General features: G+C 47.4%; 1 protein-coding gene across 1 annotated transcript; it reads right to left on the bottom strand.

Moving 5' to 3' along the window:
• Positions 1 to 1,858: 1,858 nt before the first annotated feature.
• On the bottom strand, positions 1,859 to 18,141 carry CENPS (centromere protein S). The gene is made up of 5 exons (XM_032968392.2): positions 18,041 to 18,141; positions 12,292 to 12,415; positions 4,790 to 4,823; positions 3,305 to 3,371; positions 1,859 to 2,834 (listed from the first exon to the last, which is right to left on the bottom strand). Exons 1-5 carry the CDS (start codon positions 18,080 to 18,082, stop codon positions 2,691 to 2,693), a joined length of 411 nt encoding a protein of 136 aa, XP_032824283.1. The 5' UTR covers positions 18,083 to 18,141; the 3' UTR covers positions 1,859 to 2,690.
• Positions 18,142 to 18,290: the final 149 nt, after the last annotated feature.

The following is an 18,290-nucleotide window of genomic DNA, read 5'->3' as shown; positions in this document are numbered from 1 at the left end:
AGATCAATGCGGGGGATGGGGGGGGGACGCGGACCCCTCCCCCCAAGGACCCCTAAGGGCCCGGATCTCGCCTCCACCACCACCCCCCCCCCCCCCTTGATTTGCAGGAGCCCACGTTGCGACTCCTTTGTCTATACTCCGTCGTGCCGGACGGCATGCGTGTGTCCAAAACCATCACAGGCAACAACGGCCGACACCCACAACCAGCATCGCCACAACAAGCAGAAATTTTTGCCACAACAAGCAGTAATTTTTACCACCACAACCAACATCGCCACAAACATGATTACTGCCACCGACAAGTACCATCGCCACAACAAGCAGGATCTTTACCACCAAAATCATTATTGCCACCACAAGCACCATCGCCACAAAAAAGCTACGTGAACACAATCATCAGTCACAACTTCCCACTACACATCCAGCAGAGCCAACATTGTTACCACCACGAACACAAAACCATCAGCCGCCACTACGCAATAACCTGAGCCAACATTGTCACCACGATCACATCAACCAACAATCCAAAATCACAACCGCCATCCACAACTACACAATCACCAATCATTACCTCACCTATCATCCACAAGCACAATCGCAACTGCCACTCATACAGTCACCACCATTCACCATCTCCGAAATCTAAACTATTTTTTTTATTTTACCAGAGAAGGCCCACTGAGCTGTTTCGCTCTTTTTCAGAAGCCACCTATCCACAAATGATAGCTCAACGAGGTGGCTTGTCACGTGGAAATTTATAGAAGACAAATACTCGAAATGCACGATTCTAAAAGTGGAGGGAAAACCTCAGAGAAAAATATACATGACCATGAGCAGAGCTCCAAATATACAGGCATCAGGGTCAGGATCGGACCCACAGCCTCGTACATACGAGGCGAGGGAGATACCATGTCGCCACCACCACCACCATACAACACCCGCCATTCGCCACGAAGTGGTGGAAACGTCACCACGGCTCCTGTACCAGGCCACTAAAACCACAACTACCATCCACACGAGAATCACGTCTCCATTACCAACACCACTCCCCCATAACTGTCATTCGCCCCGAAGTAGTAAAAACATCACCAGGCTTGAGCCAGACTAGGTGCACTTCTTGACTGTTGAGTGTCCAAAGCGTGCTGGTAGACCAAGGCAGATACTGTATTATGGATGAACCAAGATGACCGGCACCCATGCCCCCTCGCTTTTGTTGGGAGGGCGACTGCCTCCAGCTGCCCAGTAGCATCCTTCACGAGCCTCCTCCACAGAGGCCGATCTTGATACCGCTGGCATCAGTCCTCATTTTCCCTATCCCATAACGCGCCCATTTATGACCCGCAACCTGAACATTTTGCGGCTTGGGGGAGTGGAGGAAGTCGCATCACCACAACCATGATTAAATTACTAATGACATGACTCAATTGGGATTACAAAGCAACATCGCCCCCTACTGCAGAACGACTGCAGACTGTAAGGAACCCAGTGCCTTCTTTCGTGATAGCTGTGCACTCTAAGAATGGTGCAAATACCAAATTAAAATTAAGATCGGCACCATGTCAATAACGTCGACCACTACCATATCACCATCCCTCAAATCATTATCAACACCACGTTACAACACCACCCTAACCATCAACACAATCATTAACAACCGTTATTCGCCACTCACTGGTCAGGCCAGTCAAACGATGGCACCAGAGACTGTCCCGTGACCTGTCAGCAAGCCTTCGACACTTTACATGGCCTCGGAGTGCACATTGTCTGGAACAATCATTAACACAGCCACAAGAATCACAACCACCACTCCCACAACCATCATTGGCAGCTTCACCACCACGGGCAAGCCACCCACAAGAGCTGTGTACAGGCGTTTATTTGTAAACTACATGCATTTTACAATGGACAAAGAAAAATTATACATACGCGTGGGCCATGCAAGGCTTTTCCAACACGTGTTGATTCTCACAAGTATTAAATCAGCAATAATAACGGTAGCATTCACACGAGGCACACAGGAACCGGTATATACGTAGATGGCGGTGTGATGTGACGAGGCTCGGAGAGCAGCTCTGCCGGGAGAGGGGGCATGTGGACCCCGGTCGGCAGGACTGGGATGTAACCAGTGCCTTTCAGCACTGGTTTTTGTCTGCAGGATTTGGCAACCCCTTCATCAATTTGGCTAGTTTTCTATCAGGGCAAGTTCACACAACACAACTTCACTCTCAATTATCACCAGACAGATGAATGTTCCGACAGACAGAGCCAATATCCGTAAACACCCACAACCATAGTTGTAAAGCGTTAAGCAGCTTTGCGACAATGCTAATCAATTTACATCACATGTCACTCAACACCATCACAGACAGGTCACTGGCTAGATACTAACGACAAACAGGTGCACGTATTTCGCAGAGGACAACAGTGAGCAGAGGAAAGTGGTGTTGCTATACGGGGACGGGAGCGACGTGTTAAGGACAGCTCTGTGCGCTGTTAGAGCTTTGTGCTGACTGCTGTGGTGTGCTGTTGACACGCCTATGTGCTGACAGCTGTGTCTGCTGGTGACACAGCTATGCGCTGACCCACCTGTGTGTGTCGGTGACACGGCTAGTTGTGTGTCGACAGTTGTGGTGTACTGCTGACTGCTTACACAGCTATGCACCGACAGGTGTGGTGTGCTGGTAACATGGCTATGCGCTGTCACCCTCCGACTCGGCCGCACCAGCCCCAGTCTCTTTACTTTTCCGGCGCCGTGAGGAATCACCCTTGGCTTGGGCACGACGATGCTGGCGCTCATCGGAGAGAGTGGAGCTCGCCTCAGCCACAAAGCGATTCTGAGACACGGGGACACACGAAGACACTCCGAGAATCGGGGGACACGTAGACAGTCAATCTTGCTCACAAAGCAACTCTTGAGACACTGGATCACAGGGACACCGAGATAGTCACCCTCACCCACAAAGCGATTCTTGAGACCATGGGACACGGAAACACAGAGACATGGTCACCCACAAAGGATAACCTGAGCCTCGTGGACTTGGAGACAGTAAATATTTCTCACAAAGCAACTGTGAGACACAGGGACATGAGGCATATCATATCATAGCAATATAATTAACGTTCAATGTTTTAAATGGGTAAAATAGAGTGTTCATAGAAATAACGGGATTTTGTTAACCACGCGGATTTACCAGGGCGCCCCACCCCTGAATTAGCCTGGTATAAATATCGACGACACAATGTGGTGTAGTTCTGCCCCTGCCCTATTATGGTTTGTGCCAAGCCCTGACAACCCCCGTCCCACCAGTGGTTTGCTCCGCCGAGCCAGCAGCTTCACGTCATCACAGTTGACCGTGGTGCGCTTGCCGTGCCTAGGGACACACGAGTAGAGGAGGATACACACACAGACACGGGGAGACAGGGATACACAGATGCATGGGCAGACATACACGGAGAGACAGAGGGAGGCAGAGGGAGACGCATGGGTAAAGGAGGAAACACAGACAGAAATACAAGGATGCATGTGGAGAGAGATCGGTAGGGGAGGATACACACATACCGACACAGAAAGACACAGAGCGACATGGGAAGACAGGGGCATGCATGGGGAGACACACACACACCATGAACACTCCCAGTGTGATGAAGCATCGGTCCCATTCCTATGCTAGCGACACACGGGGCGAATCGAGCGTGCCACAATCAATTATTTCTGATTTGTATACGTTGTGTGTAATGGGTTCACGTGACCTCTGCAGCCACTGGCAGCCGGTAAATTTAGCACAGTGTTAGAAGGGAATTGATTATTGAATCGAATTCATCAAGCCACGGTGGAGGGGATGAATCACTATTCCTATAAAACACACAGGACATTCACTGTACACAGTATACACCCGTGGTTCTATTTGGTATGGCGGACCACTAATCAACATCACTGCTCCCTGTGGCCCCCTTCCAAGGTTACTGAAACCACAATACAGAGATCACATGTCCACACCTCAAGTCAACTTGGCGTTACAAAGGCATTTGTTTCATGTTGCGTGTTAGTACGTACCGCAGACACACAGCTAATACACAGAAAATAGGACACACTTGGCACACACGTGAAGCACATGCAATATACACGCAACAGACAGGGTACATACACAGCACACACACAGTACATTATACACACAGTATACGACACAGCATACACAGCTAATGCACATGGTGTGCATACACATGGTGTGCATACACATTACATACACTAGGCACGTAACAATGCATCGATCGATTGCAATCGATTCCCACACTCACCCACATGCAGTGAATCATGCGTGCCAGAATCGATTATGCTAATGATATGTTAATGTGATGGTAACATCGCATTTAGGCTAATGGCAAGAAAACAAAGCTAAAGAAACAGATAACAGAATTAAGCATAACAAATCATTTGGCGATTCTGCGTTGGCAAGTGGTGCACAAGCACAAACGAAAACAAAAACACTCAACACATTTGTCAATAACACGTTTTGCGATTTAAAAAATAATATAATAGGTGACATTTTGGGCAATGGCTCTTCTTCACAGAATAGAGAGGCCAAGTGAGTGTACGTGCATGGGTGCGTGGTGCTGGCCACCTATCCCCTCGTGTGCCATGCCAGCCTTCATAAGTACTCACTAGCAGCACATGCCCCAACAGTCCTGTAAAGCTGTACGGGGGATCTGTCTTTGCCGTGTGTGTCTGTGCGCATCAGCTGTGGCAGAGAGGTATAGCAGGTGCTCTCTCCCTAGAGGGTGCTGTACTCACTTAGCAAAGGCCTCCAGGTCCAGAGCAAAGAGACCTGGGTGAGGAAGAGAGAAGCACGGCGTGGGTGATTAGACTGGGTTCGGTGAAGTGTGGATTCACTCACCAGGGCACCATGCACTCGTGTTCAACAACAATAATTATTATTATACTTGTCTACCCAAGAAAGTCTTACTGAGGCATTCAGGAGCCTCCTACCAAGTTTTCGCAGGAGGGGGCGATGTTGCTGCTGTGTGTAATCCATTGGGGTGTTGTGGCCAAGACCAGTCACATTGTGTTTTTCCTTTAGCTGAACACAATAAACACGATAATTGCATGTATTTCATCCAGTAAAGAATCTCCAATTGTCAACACAAACAATACCGTTACAACGCGGACTTACATAGCATCTAAATGTGACCACAGCTCTAGACGCTGGACATAAACAGTGGTAATTTGATAGAGGTGACCACTCACGGCCTGAGGTCTTGGAATTTGCGTGCATCTCTCCCCGTGGTCGCGTGCATTTTTCTTCAGGTCCTCTGGTTTTTCCCTCCACCTTTATAATTAATGTGCGTTTAGAGTACAGGGACTCCTCTACTTACTAAAGAGTTAGGTTCCAGAGGTCTGTTTCGTCAGTAGATTTGTAAGTCCAAATTTACTCATATCGATTCCAAACATGTTGTACGGCATGTACACTAAACACGGGGAATGGCTTTAAAAGTTGCATAATCTCCTATAGATTCCACTGGTTCTTCATGTTCTGCAGATGAAGATGCCACCGGTTTTTCATGTTCTGCAGATGTAGATGCCACTGGTTCTTTATGTTCTGCAGATGTAGATGCCACTGGTTCTTCATGTTCTGCAGATGTAGATGCCACTGGTTCTTCATGTTCTGCAGATGTAGATGCTAATTCCCTTTGGTGTTCGTGTTTCCTCTCAACTCTCTTGACAAACTTACCAAGAGATGTCTGCACAGTTGCTCTCTTCTTCTCTTCATAAATCAACATGTAACAGGCATAACTCTTTGGTTCTATTCGTCGTGATTTTTTGTTATTTCATTTTTACCTACGTGACTTTACCGAATAGAACCAGAGTATGGATCCTCAGTCACGAAAGCTTCAAATCTAGAATTGATAACCTCTACGGGGAGGGCTTTCACCTATCTGTTAGAGCTTTCAACAGACAACGGGACAAGAAGTCAAAGCTCATCGAGACGCTGACCTTCCTCAAAAGATGCCACGACAACAAGGTAATACCCATCGCTTTCACACTCACATCTGCTGCTGTATCCTCACCGAATTCTAAACAGATTCTGTTTAAGGCCAGCCTATCTTTAATCTCAGAGAGGATAAGGCTACTCCGTTTTGAACTCGATACTTTAGACAGGACTCTCCTACAAGCTCATTTAACGCTAACACAAAAAATGTCACCTTCTGATTGGAACCACGTAGACAACATGACTGCTTCTTCTGCCGATTCACTTTCAGTCAAATACAAAGCTAACCTGATTTCTAAATTCAACCACCTATCAAAGAAGAACCCAGTCCCACATATAACAAAACTAGACGTTAACAAAATCGTCATTAATCAGAGTAGCACCCCGATTTCGGACAATCTGAAAACAGTACTGGCTAGAGGGCTAAATTTTGCTGTCACCCCGAAACATATTCCTGTAGATGATATCATCTCTCAGGTCGATGTGGCCCTTAAAGGCATAGGGCACATCCAAGCAGACATTGCGAGAGCTGAAAAAGCCACTATTCTTAAGAATGCTAAGAAACCCATTCGCAACATCAGCAAAAATGAACGCTCAGAACTCGCGAATTTAAAAAACAGAAGTGATATAGTCATCCTCTCAGCCGACAAAGGCAACGCTACTGTAATTATGGATAAAGATTCGTACAACAACAAAATCCAGAACCTACTCAACGATGGAAGTTACTCAAAAATTAAAAATGACCCTACTAATAGCCTAACTATAAGAACTAACAAGATCATCACAAGTTCAACCTCCCTAATCGAACCAACTAAACATCTCTCCTTAAAAACTTCTGCTGCAAGACCCCCTAGATTCTATGGTCTCCCCAAGATTCATAAAGAAGGCACTCCACTATGACCCATCGTATCCACGATCAACTCCCCTACCTATAAACTAGCACGTTTTCTGTCAGATACTTTGCTACCTTTCACTGGCAAGACCTCCTCAGCAGTACTTAACTCAGCTCATTTGGTCTCTATGGTCAAAGACGTTGTACTGTCCCCTGACGATATCCTTGTCAGCTTCGATGTGGTCTCCCTGTTCACCAAGGTCCCGGTACCTAACACCATTGAAATCATTGAAAATTTGGTACAACATGGACTAGGCCCCGATACACCTGCGCTGATTAGACACTGCCTCACCAATACCTACTTTACTTGGAATGGCACCTTCTACAAACAAAATGAGGGTACCCCCATGGGTTCTCCCTTATCACCAGTGACAGCCAATGTTTTCATGGAGAAATTTGAATCAGACGCCATCCAGACTTCCACCCTCAGACCTTCCCTGTGGAAGAGATATGTGGATGACACTTTCGTCATTTGGTCACATGGCCTCCCAGCTTTGAACCTTTTCCTACACCACATCAATTCTAGACATCCCGCCATCAAATTCACCATGGAAGTGGAGAAAAATGGCAAGCTACTATTCTTGGATGTTCTGTTTGAGAGGAGACCTGATGGCTCACTGGGGCATTCTGTCCACAGGAAACCCACCCACACAGCTTCCTACTTGAAACCTGAATCTCACCACCACCCAGCTCAAAAGAATTCTCTCATTAAAACGTTATACCACAGGGCACATTGCATTTCGGACCAACACCACCTGACCAGTGAATTAAAACATGTACACCTGGCCCTCAAGAGAAACGGATACTCTGACCGTACCATCCGCGAAGCTGTTTCTCCCTCCATACAGAAAGAACCACTTGATACTCCAGTCAAAACCATCACACTACCATATATAGCAGGCGTTACTAAAAATATCTCCAAAATTCTAAACAAACACAAGATCCTGGTCCAGTTCAATACAGTACACAAAATCCGTGACCTGATCCCATCCGTGAAGGATGTCGTTCCTGACTTACAGTACCCCGGGGTTTACAAATTGAGTTGTACCTGCGGTGACTGCTATATCGGGGAGACGAAACGACATGTCTCTGACCAAATTCGCGAGCACAAATCAGATTTGAAACACGGCAGAACGAATTCTTCTGCCGTAGCTGATCACTGTTACAACGCTGTGGGTGATCACGATATAGTTTTCTCCGATACCAAGGTTCTCTGCAAACCCACGAGTTTTTTTCAGAGATTTGTCCACGAGGCAATTCAGATTTACAAACACAGACACAATTTCAACCGAGAGGATGGTTTCAAATTAAGCAATCATTGGAAAGATGTTCTAAATCAGACCAAACATTAAACTCATTTTCAATGGTACAGTATATTTATTCAAGTAGTGGTATTCCAAACTTTCACAGCAGCTTATTTCCCTTCACACCAACATTATGTAAACTCCTTCCCCCCCACCGTGCCGGTCCAGTACATATTCTTATGCTAATTCCTTTGTCAAGGCGTTTTTTTGTTTCCTCCCACACAGCTTAAAGGACGCGACCTGGGCTTGCTGTCTTCACTCCAACGCTGTCCTCTGAACAGTCCAATCCCTTCACCTGATGAAGGCCACTTGTGTTGTGGCCGAAACGTCGTGATTTTTTGTTATTTTATTTTTACCTACGTGACTTTACCGAATAGAACCAAAGAGTATGGATCCTTGCAGTCACGAAAGCTTCAAATCTAGAATTGTAACAGGCAATTGTATCATGTTCGTGAAAAGCACAGAAAGCCATATCGAACCACACAGCGACAACACAACAGACAATGGTGGCAGCCCAGGCATAAATACTGGAAATGCTGGGTAATGACACCGAATAACCACCACCATCTATTGCGTGGCAGTAGAACTTATGACTCTCGGTCCGAACAGGCAACTGGACATATGGACAGGTTTATTCGTATCTCTGAAAGTTCGTAAGTCGAATGTTCATAAGCAGAGGAGTCCCTGTATTTGGCTGCTATTAATTTACACGTGATAAGCCAAATTTCGTTAATCTATCATTTGTGGCCAGGTCGCTTCTAAAAAAAGAGCAATATAACTCAGTCTGTCTTACCTGGTAAAATAAAAATAGTTTAGTTTGGAACTTGAACCTAGACACAAGGGCATGGAGTTGACAGCACAGATGGCTAATCAGACCCGAATGTTTAGCTTAATTTACTGGAGCGCCCGGAGAAACCCCACCACACACACGAGGCGTTTGATACTCAGAAAACCACAAAGTGCAGTTCACAATCCTACTTGGTGTACTGCAATCCCCTGATCAGACCGCTGGATGACAAATTGTTATCTGAACCACCGGGTGTCATTACTCGGGTCACTATGGCTCAAGTAAACTTTTTTCAGGAGCGGTGTTACCTGCACCATTTTGAATCATTCTGGGAAACAGCCCTCGCTGAACGAAAGATTTGCCAGATGGATAATCAGCGGCACAAGCATGTCCAAGCATTATTTTAGAATGGATGTGTGGATGTCGTCGAGCGGCGATGTCTTATTTTGGCAGCCATGTGATAAACATCAACACCTCTGCCACTGATGTTGGCGCCAGGGTCTCGAGTTTCACATTGGTTTCAGGTTGATCAAACTCAGATGGCAGACCGGGATAATGTATTGCCTTCAAGTTAGAAACTGCCATCTTGATCGTCACTATTTTATTGGGAAAGAACGTCGCAAGTACTGTGCACAGACTGGATTGACTAGTTGATGGACGGTTGGAGTCCAGCAGACCATTCGCAACAGCACCAGAGCACGAGGGTTGTGAGCGGACTCATTGACGCGCAGAGCATAGAACAATCTGTGAGACTCATTAATGAGTCAGTTGGCACATCTGCAGGCAGCTCTGTAAACGAGTCGGACAGTCTCGAAACCAGTTTTCTTTTAAAGACAGTGACAGCCAGTTACTGCACACTTTCCCCATTCTCTTTGTGCTTGTTTGGATGGGCATGAATTCATCGAGAACAGCAGTGATGTCATTTTCTTATTGAGTTGCAAATTAATAGACCGTGGATGCAAGATTTAGACATGCAAATGATGACCTGATCTTCTGACAGAAAGCATCGTGGTCCAATCTTTTTCAGTCTCTGTATATTGTTGCGATGACAAAGGGAATAATCGGTAATACCACTTTGTGCGTCACGAGACTGTGATCCGAAATACATCTTCAATTAAATTGGTCACAGTTATGACATCGGCAGATGTGAAGATGTGATCCAGTATATTTCTTGAGCGACATGTCGCACCGCTGACGTTTGACCATCGATAATTGCGGCGAGATCACTGTGAATTTTACCATAAGAGGCAGTTAATCTGGGACAGTTCAGGTCACCACAGATGATGTAATGAGAGCCAAGTGACCCACAATGTAGCAGAACGGAAAGCTCCGAAAATAATTCCAAGAGCGGTGAAGGTGGCAGTTGGTAGATGACAGCGATTGTAAGCCCCCCACATGCTGTTCATTAATTTCACAAGCAGCAACTCGAATTACGTAATTGTTCAGGAGTCGCTCAGGACTTTCATGAAGATGTCTTCATGGTGAATCAGTGCTGATGTACAATTGCGTATCCGTTAGGTGCAGCCCCATGCTTAATTACATCTGGGGAGCCATCATATACCCAGGTTTCGATAATGGCCAACATGTCGAGTCCACAATTGAACCATTTGGCGGGACCCTGGGGTCCCACAAAAATCAGGTCAACAATTATTATTTTTCAGTCCGCCCACTCGTCATCCTGCAAGGACACCGGACGGACCCCGCCAGGGCTGCTGCTCATTCTTGCGCGCGGCCCCTGTTCAGCAATGGCGTCCGAGAAACGCCACCTCATTGAACACGAGGAAGAGCTGAACGCCGAGATGCACAAGCTCGTCAGGCGGACGCCAACGGGTGCAGGTGCATCACCGCGCTCCTCGGCGATCTCTTCGGCCCCAGCGTCACGATGATCCACCAAGCCGCGCACAAAAAGCTTCCCGTCGTGCTGCAGATGGTGCCTTTTGGCACCATCACCACGAAGAAGCTCAAGTCGCTCTCCCAAGAAGTACTTTTCGATCCCTGCCGATTGCCTCGACTACTATCCAGCCATCCCGCCCCATCTCGTCGCCGAGTTGGACAACGACACCAACGCGCCGCCCGCCCAGACTTGTGCCAACAAGCGCCAGCAGGCGGCGATCAACACGATGGGCGCCACCCCACCGGCCAAACGCAAGCCCCAGGGGGCGTCCGCCGCGGTCGCGCGCGGCGACAACGCCCTCCGGTCAGCCGTCGATCCTCAGCTTCTTTGCCAAGGTGAGCCTGCCTCCGCAGTGAATTTAACGTGTTTATGTAATTTTTCAACTTTTTACGAAACTTAGTGCCCCGGGTAGCTCTCGACGAGGCCAATCGATTGACACTAGTCTTGTTGTCGGTAAGGCAAGACTCATATCGCTACGCAGTTTTTCCCACCCTGGGGCAGTGATGGGACCCCGGGGTCCCGCCAATTGCTTCAATTGTTGATCAGATCCTGGATTAGCACCGTCTTTTTGACTCCGGAGCGTGCGTTGACCAATCCAAAGTCGAAGAGTTCTGGTCCAGAGTTTGGCTCGATACCCGGCATCAGTAGCAGTATGACCAGGAAGGCGATCTTCTGTGACCGTGTGGATGTAGGGCGGAAGGAGAACGGACCAAATCTCCATCACAATCATGTGTGGGGGATTCCAACAAGTGACAAACGGTCTGGTAGGGGTCAGCATTTCCACAGCAGATCGTAGCACAGTGGATGTGGAACGAGTAGTTTGAACCGGAAAGTCAGCCAATCAGCATTCCCTTCTGCACGTTGGATGCTGGGCCGAGTATGCTGTTGAGTCCAACCAGTGTGGGCGACATTTGGGTGACATAGCATTGGTTTGTTTGTCCAAGCCAATAGAAGTTTCCCGGTATGACCCCCCCCCCCCCCATATTCTCCAGGGAAGAGGGGAGGCATTGCCGCTCAGCTCACTCAGCCAGAGTTCCGCGAGTACAGTCCGGCCGCAAGCAGCCGGGCAGCAGCAGAGGTCGCAGCGTCACCATAGCAAGCTGTTGTTGCTGTTACTATTGTTGCTGCTGTTATGATGGTTGTTCCTGCTGTTCTTGTTGCTTCTGCGTTTCCTATGCACCAAGGTCATGTGAATTACCCATGAACAATGACAAACACATAAACACACACAAAGGCATAAAAACCCACCTACCCACACATATACTCACAGACACAAATGCCATGGGGTGATATTCTGGGACAATCAAACAGGAGAAGTGATGGTCTCTCATCAGAAACCATCTACGCGGCATAGCATGCTGCATGTGCTCTCTGTGTTATGATGTTCTGTGTGTGTGACATCTGTGTGTGCTGGGGCCGGTCTCACGCACTGCACTGGTGGAAGGTGGTCTCAGCGATGGCGGCCACCACCTGGCGGTTGAAGCTGAGGCCGGCGTTTTCCCCCTCCTCCTCCAGCACGCGTTCCACCGTGTAGTGCACGGCGGCACGCAGACGCTGGCACCAGGAGAGAGTCGGAGAAGAGACTCTCAAAGCTCACACACATAGCCCACACAGGCACTTAACCTATACATACATTGTGTAGATCATACAAAGATCCCCTGTATAGCCTTAACAGACTGTTGGGGCAGAGCATATCCCAAAACTACCACTTCTGGCAGAATCTGGCCAACATCCTCGCTGTACGCACATGCACACACATGCATGCATGTTTGTGCATGTTTGTGCACGTGTGTGCACGTGTGCATGTGTGCATACAAAACACGATACCCCCCTGTAGCATTAACAGACTGTTGGGGCAAGTGCTGTTAGCAAGCATCTAGGAAGGCCGGTACATCACACCAGGGGGTGGGTGGCCAGCACCACGGACAGCCGCATGTCTCCCGCACCAGGTACTCATTTGAGGCTGAGTCGACTTAGGTGAGGCCTAGGACCGGTTCAGATAATTGTTGGCCGTGAGTGGGAATCGAACTCAGGTCTCGGGGTTTATAGTGCATTGCGCTAACCACTGCACTACCGCTCCCCTACACGCACAAAGACAAAGATCCCCCATATAGCCTGTAACAGACTGTAGGGGCAAGTGCTGTTAGCGAGCACCTATGAAGGCCGGAACGGTACACGAGGGGGTGGGTGGCCAGCACCACGCCCGACCGCCTTTGTCTCCCTAGTGGCGATGTTTACACACCGCACCAGGTACTCATTTGAGGCTGAGTCAACCTAGGGGAGGCCCGGGACTGGTTCAGATAATCGTCACTGGTGTTGGCCGTGAGCGCGAATCGAACCCGGGTCGCCAGGTTCATAGCGCAGCGCGCTAACCGCTACACTACCGCTCCCCTACACGCACAGGCACATACACACACACAACCAAACACACACATAGTTCACACTCACAACCCATACAGATACATAGTCCAGACATACATACATGCTCTAGCCAGGTTGTACACACGTGTGGCTGATGGGATGTGTTAAAACAAATGTTTCTGTTTTAAAGTTGAGGAACAGACATGGTGTGGTAAACTCGTAACTAATTGGCATGTTTTGTCTACATGACAAACCTTACTAAATGGCTGTGTCGGGTGGTGGTAAATATAAATGTGTCGGGTTTAACGACATTTATATTTACACGATCTAACCTAAAACTCTATTATGGATACTATTGGTCGCGAAAGCCTATGTGTTAAACTAAAGGATGCGAATCGTCTGCTTAATTTGTTCGCAGATTGAATCCGATCGTTGCTGCCTCAATGACTCTCAAAACTCTTTTGCAGGAGAGTCCTGCCAAATTTTTGCAAGAGGTGGCAATTAGGCCTCGGTAAAAACAACGAGCCTACCTTTATCCTACCTTTTACCTTACCACAATACAATCACTCTACATTACCTTTTACCCTTTAGAAAGGTAAGGTAAAAAGCAACGAGCTTACCTTTACCCTACCTTTTACCCTTACCCCATACAAATTACCCGATTACAGGGTAATTACTGGGGTACTACACATGAAAAAGGTTTATAACAGGTAAATGCTCGGTAGAGCGCTTTATTCATCGATAGAATACTCTCGATGATTCCAATTTTAAATGGAGGCCACGGACTGCGGTAAACAAGGTATTTACCAGGTAATACTTCGAGCTACCTTTAACCTACCGGGTAATTATTCTGCGCTACCTTTACCTTTCCCTTTACCTTACCCCTTGACATGTCGACACCTTTACCTTTACACCCGGTAAAAAGGGTAACTTACCTTACCTTGCCGAGGCCTAGGTGGCAATGTTGCTGATCTGTGCGATCCCAAATGAGTAATTTTCAAGAAATGTTTCAGCATTGGGGATGTTTGGCCAATATCAGTTGCATTGTGCAGTATTCCCCCGTCATTCAGGAACTTTCTATCCACGAATCGCATCTAGAACTCTACACGACTGCATCGAGAGACAGAAAGTGACGAGAGATAGTGATGAGGAATAAAGTGAAGAGAGATAAAGTGATGATAGATAAACTTATGAGATAAAGATATGAGAGAGAAGAAACTTCTCGAAGCTTTAGAAGCATCTGCAGATGGTGTGTGTACGATATTCGTAGGCCAATATCATTATCTGCGACATTTGCTATTCACGAACATCTCCGGAATGTATAATTGGCGAATAACGAGGTGAACACTATTAATCCAGCATCCAAAAGTTGTATACTGCAATTTCCTTAACACGCAACGTGATGTGCTCTCTACTCCCATGTGCTCCTCTTCCTGCCTCTCTGTTATTCCCAAGCACGGATGTCACGTTTCTTTATGCATTTTCAAGCTTCTATTCAATAGCTTATAGTGGAAAAGAGCTGCTGAGCGCACTGAGATTTAAGAAGGTGGATTAACGGTCTGAGCCCGAAACGTTCTTGTCAAGTGCCCCCACAATTCAAGCCTGTCAATGACGAGTAAACCCATCACAAGGAAGATACAAATTCAGGCTGGAAACGAATGGCTTTAATACTGCCACAAAGTTGTGCATTGCACGTAAAAAAGCTTTCACTCGTCCGTATCCAGACAATCAACTCAAGAGAACTGAATGTGTGATCGCCATCGTCAGACCAACAACTTAAGAGTTTAGAAAAAGTTTGGCCACACATTCGTTTTTTTAGCCGGCGATCTGAATAAGGCTGAGAAAGTAAGTATATTTATAAACGCGCAAATCTTATAACCCAAGTTATCAGGAGTGCGCATTAGAGTGTTTGTACAGTCGGTGCTGCATATTGTCGTGTCCTTGTCTACGTTTGTGATCTCAACGTTGTAACAATCACTTTTAAACATGTTACGAATAACATTACAACTGCAATAATGTGTCCGAGTCCATCAGCCTTCTTTGCTTTCGGACCAAATTTTCCGTCAGCAGCAAACATTTATTATTGAAGCAAGCAAACTCTGGATCCAGTTTCAACATTCTGGATCTCATCAGCAGCTCACTCTAAATCGAGTTCTCCTCACCGGGTGATTAACTAAATCGAGTTCTCCTCACCAGGTGAGTAACTAAATCGACTTCTCCTCACCGGGTGAGTAACTAAATCGAGTTCTGCTCACCGGGTGAGTAACTAAATCGAGTTCTCCTCACCGGGTGGGTAACTAAATCGAGTTCTCCTCACCGGGTGAGTAACTAAATCGACTTCTCCTCACCGGGTGAGTAACTAAATCGAGTTCTCCTCACCGGGTGGGTAACTAAACCGAGTTCTCCTCACCGGGTGAGTAACTAAATCGAGTTCTCCTCACCGGGTGAGTAACTAAATCGACTTCTCCTCACCGGGTGAGTAACTAAATCGAGTTCTCCTCACCGGGTGAGTAACTAAATCGAGTTCTCCTCACCGGGTGAGTAACTAAATCGACTTCTCCTCACCGGGTGAGTAACTAAATCGAGTTCTCCTCACCGGGTGGGTAACTAAACCGAGTTCTCCTCACCGGGTGAGTAACTAAATCAACTTCTTACCGGGTGAGTCACTAAATCGAGTTCTCCTCACCGGGTGGTAACTAAATCGAGCTCTCCTCACCGGGTGAGTAACTAAATCGAGCTCTCCTCACCGGGTGGGTAACTAAATCGAGTTCTCCTCACCGGGTGAGTAACTAAATCGACTTCTCCTCACCGGGGAGTAACTAAATCGAGTTCTCCTCACCGGGTGAGTAACTAAATCGAGTTTTCCTCACCGGGTGGGTAACTAAATCGAGTTCTGCTCACTGGGTGAGTAACTAAATCGACTTCTCCTCACCGGGTGAGTAACTAAATCGAGTTCTCCTCACCGGGTGAGTAACTACATCGAGTTCTCCTCACCGGGTGAGTAACTAAATCGAGTTCTCCTCACCGGGTGAGTAACTAAATCGACTTCTCCTCACCGGGTGAGTAACTAAACCGAGTTCTCCTCACCGGGTGAGTAACTAAATCGACTACTCCTCACCGGGTGAGTAACTAAATCGACTTCTCCTCACCGGGTGAGTAACTAAACCGAGTTCTCCTCACCGGGTGAGTAACTAAATCGAGTTCTTCTCACCGGGTGAGTAACTAAATCGACCTCTCCTCACCGGGTGAGTAACTAAATCGACTTCTCCTCACCGGGTGAGTAACTAAATCGACTTCTCCTCACCGGGTGAGTAACTAAATCGAGTTCTCCTCACCGGGTGAGTAACTAAATCGACTTCTCCTCACCGGGTGAGTAACTAAATCGACTTCTCCTCACCGGGTGAGTAACTAAATCGACTTCTCCTCACCGGGTGAGTAACTAAATCGACTTCTCCTCACCGGGTGAGTAACTAAATCGAGTTCTCCTCACCGGGTGAGTAACTAAATCGACTTCTCCTCACCGGGTGAGTAACTAAATCGACTTCTCCTCACCGGGTGAGTAACTAAATCGACTTCTCCTCACCGGGTAACTAAATCGACTTCTCCCTGACCGGGTGAGTAACTAAATCGAGTTCTGCTCACCAGGTGAGTAACTAAATCGAGTTCTCCTCACCGGGTGAGTAACTAAATCGAGTTCTCCTCACCAGGTGAGTAACTAAATCGACTTCTCCTCACCGGGTGGGTAACTAAATCGACTTCTCCTCACCGGGTGAGTAACTAAATCGAGTTCTCACCGGGTGAGTAACTAAATCGACTTCTCCTCACCGGGTGAGTAACTAAATCGACTTCTCCTCACCGGGTGAGTAACTAAATCGACTTCTCCTCACCGGGTGGGTAACTAAATCGAGTTCTCCTCACCGGGTGAGTAACTAAATCGAGTTCTCACCGGGTGAGTAACTAAATCGAGTTCTCCTCACCGGGTGAGTAACTAAATCGAGTTCTCCTCACCAGGTGAGTAACTAAATCGACTTCTCCTCACCGGGTGAGTAACTAAATCGAGTTCTCCTCACCAGGTGAGTAACTAAATCGAGTTCTCCTCACCGGGTGAGTAACTAAACCGAGTTCTCCTCACCGGGTGAGTAACTAAATCAAGTTCTCCTCACCGGGTGAGTAACTAAATCGAGTTCTCCTCACCGGGTGAGTAACTAAATCGAGTTCTCCTCACCGGGTGAGTAACTAAATCGAGTTCTCCATATTTAATTAATTGTGATATCTATTTTGTTGGTTCTTTCGGTAAAGTCACGTAAGAACCAAGAAGATGAATCCCTGCAGTCACGAAACCTTTAAATCGTGATATCTATTATTTAGATTGGTTATGCGGTGTGATTGATTAATGAACGCTTTCCTACGGTCAATCTTAATTGCAATACAAAGTTTTAATACATTTGTCAACAGCATTGTGCGTGCGAGACCTTAAAAGGTAAGAGGCGACGTTTCGGCCAATGATGCTTTCTTTATAGCACTTTTTTACGTTGACGATATATGACGTAAATACTCCGCTATACGCCATGGTAGGTAATAATGTGTACAGTAGTGATTGCAAAAACATGCCAAGATGTGTACAGAAAGTTCTGTCAGAGGGACACAACAGAGTTTGTTGTGTACCCAGGGGGGACGTTTAACTTAGGCAGTCCGTGGTAACAAAAACTAAATAATGAAAGATGTGGACGACAGCGAGCTGTTGCAGAAGTGTGAGTTGGAGGGGGAAAGTTTTTCTCTTCTTCAGTTCCACTCCCACCTCAGAGAACTGCACCTCACCTGCTCCAGCTCCATCCGCGACTCGTCGCCCTCGGCCGCCATCGTCTTTCCCGCCAAAAAAACAAACCTCCCCCCACTCCCCGGAAGCCACCCCCATTATCCCTCCCACCCCCCGGAAGCCACTCCCATCCTCCCCCGGAAGCCACCCCACCCACGCGTTGCCCCGGTGGCGGCCATCTTGGGTAGGGACGGGTCCAATGGGCTAAGCGGATTGCGTAGTGCGCCCTCCATGTTGGGAAGGGGCGAAGTT

This window comes from Petromyzon marinus, chromosome 39 (genome assembly GCF_048934315.1).
Source record: "Petromyzon marinus isolate PM22_M1 ecotype Great Lakes invasive population chromosome 39, UKy_Petmar_22M1.pri1.0, whole genome shotgun sequence".
NCBI classification, from domain to species: Eukaryota; Metazoa; Chordata; class Hyperoartia; order Petromyzontiformes; family Petromyzontidae; genus Petromyzon; species Petromyzon marinus.
The sequence above is the reverse complement of the archived record's forward strand: the minus strand, read 5'-3'. Positions and strand labels throughout refer to the sequence as shown.

What these genes read in the sequence shown, in the direction of transcription:
- CENPS (XM_032968392.2), bottom strand. Translation starts at nt 18,082, where the DNA reads ATGGCGGCCGAGGGCGACGAGTCGCGGATGGAGCTGGAGCAG. An exon ending in GACCACCTTCCACCAGTGCA is followed by an intron (nt 4,824 to 12,291) that starts GTGCGTGAGACC and finishes TTCCTCACCCAG; the next exon opens with GTCTCTTTGCTCTGGACCTG. An exon ending in GACCTGGAGGCCTTTGCTAA is followed by an intron (nt 3,372 to 4,789) that starts GTGAGTACAGCA and finishes GTGTGTCCCTAG; the next exon opens with GCACGGCAAGCGCACCACGG.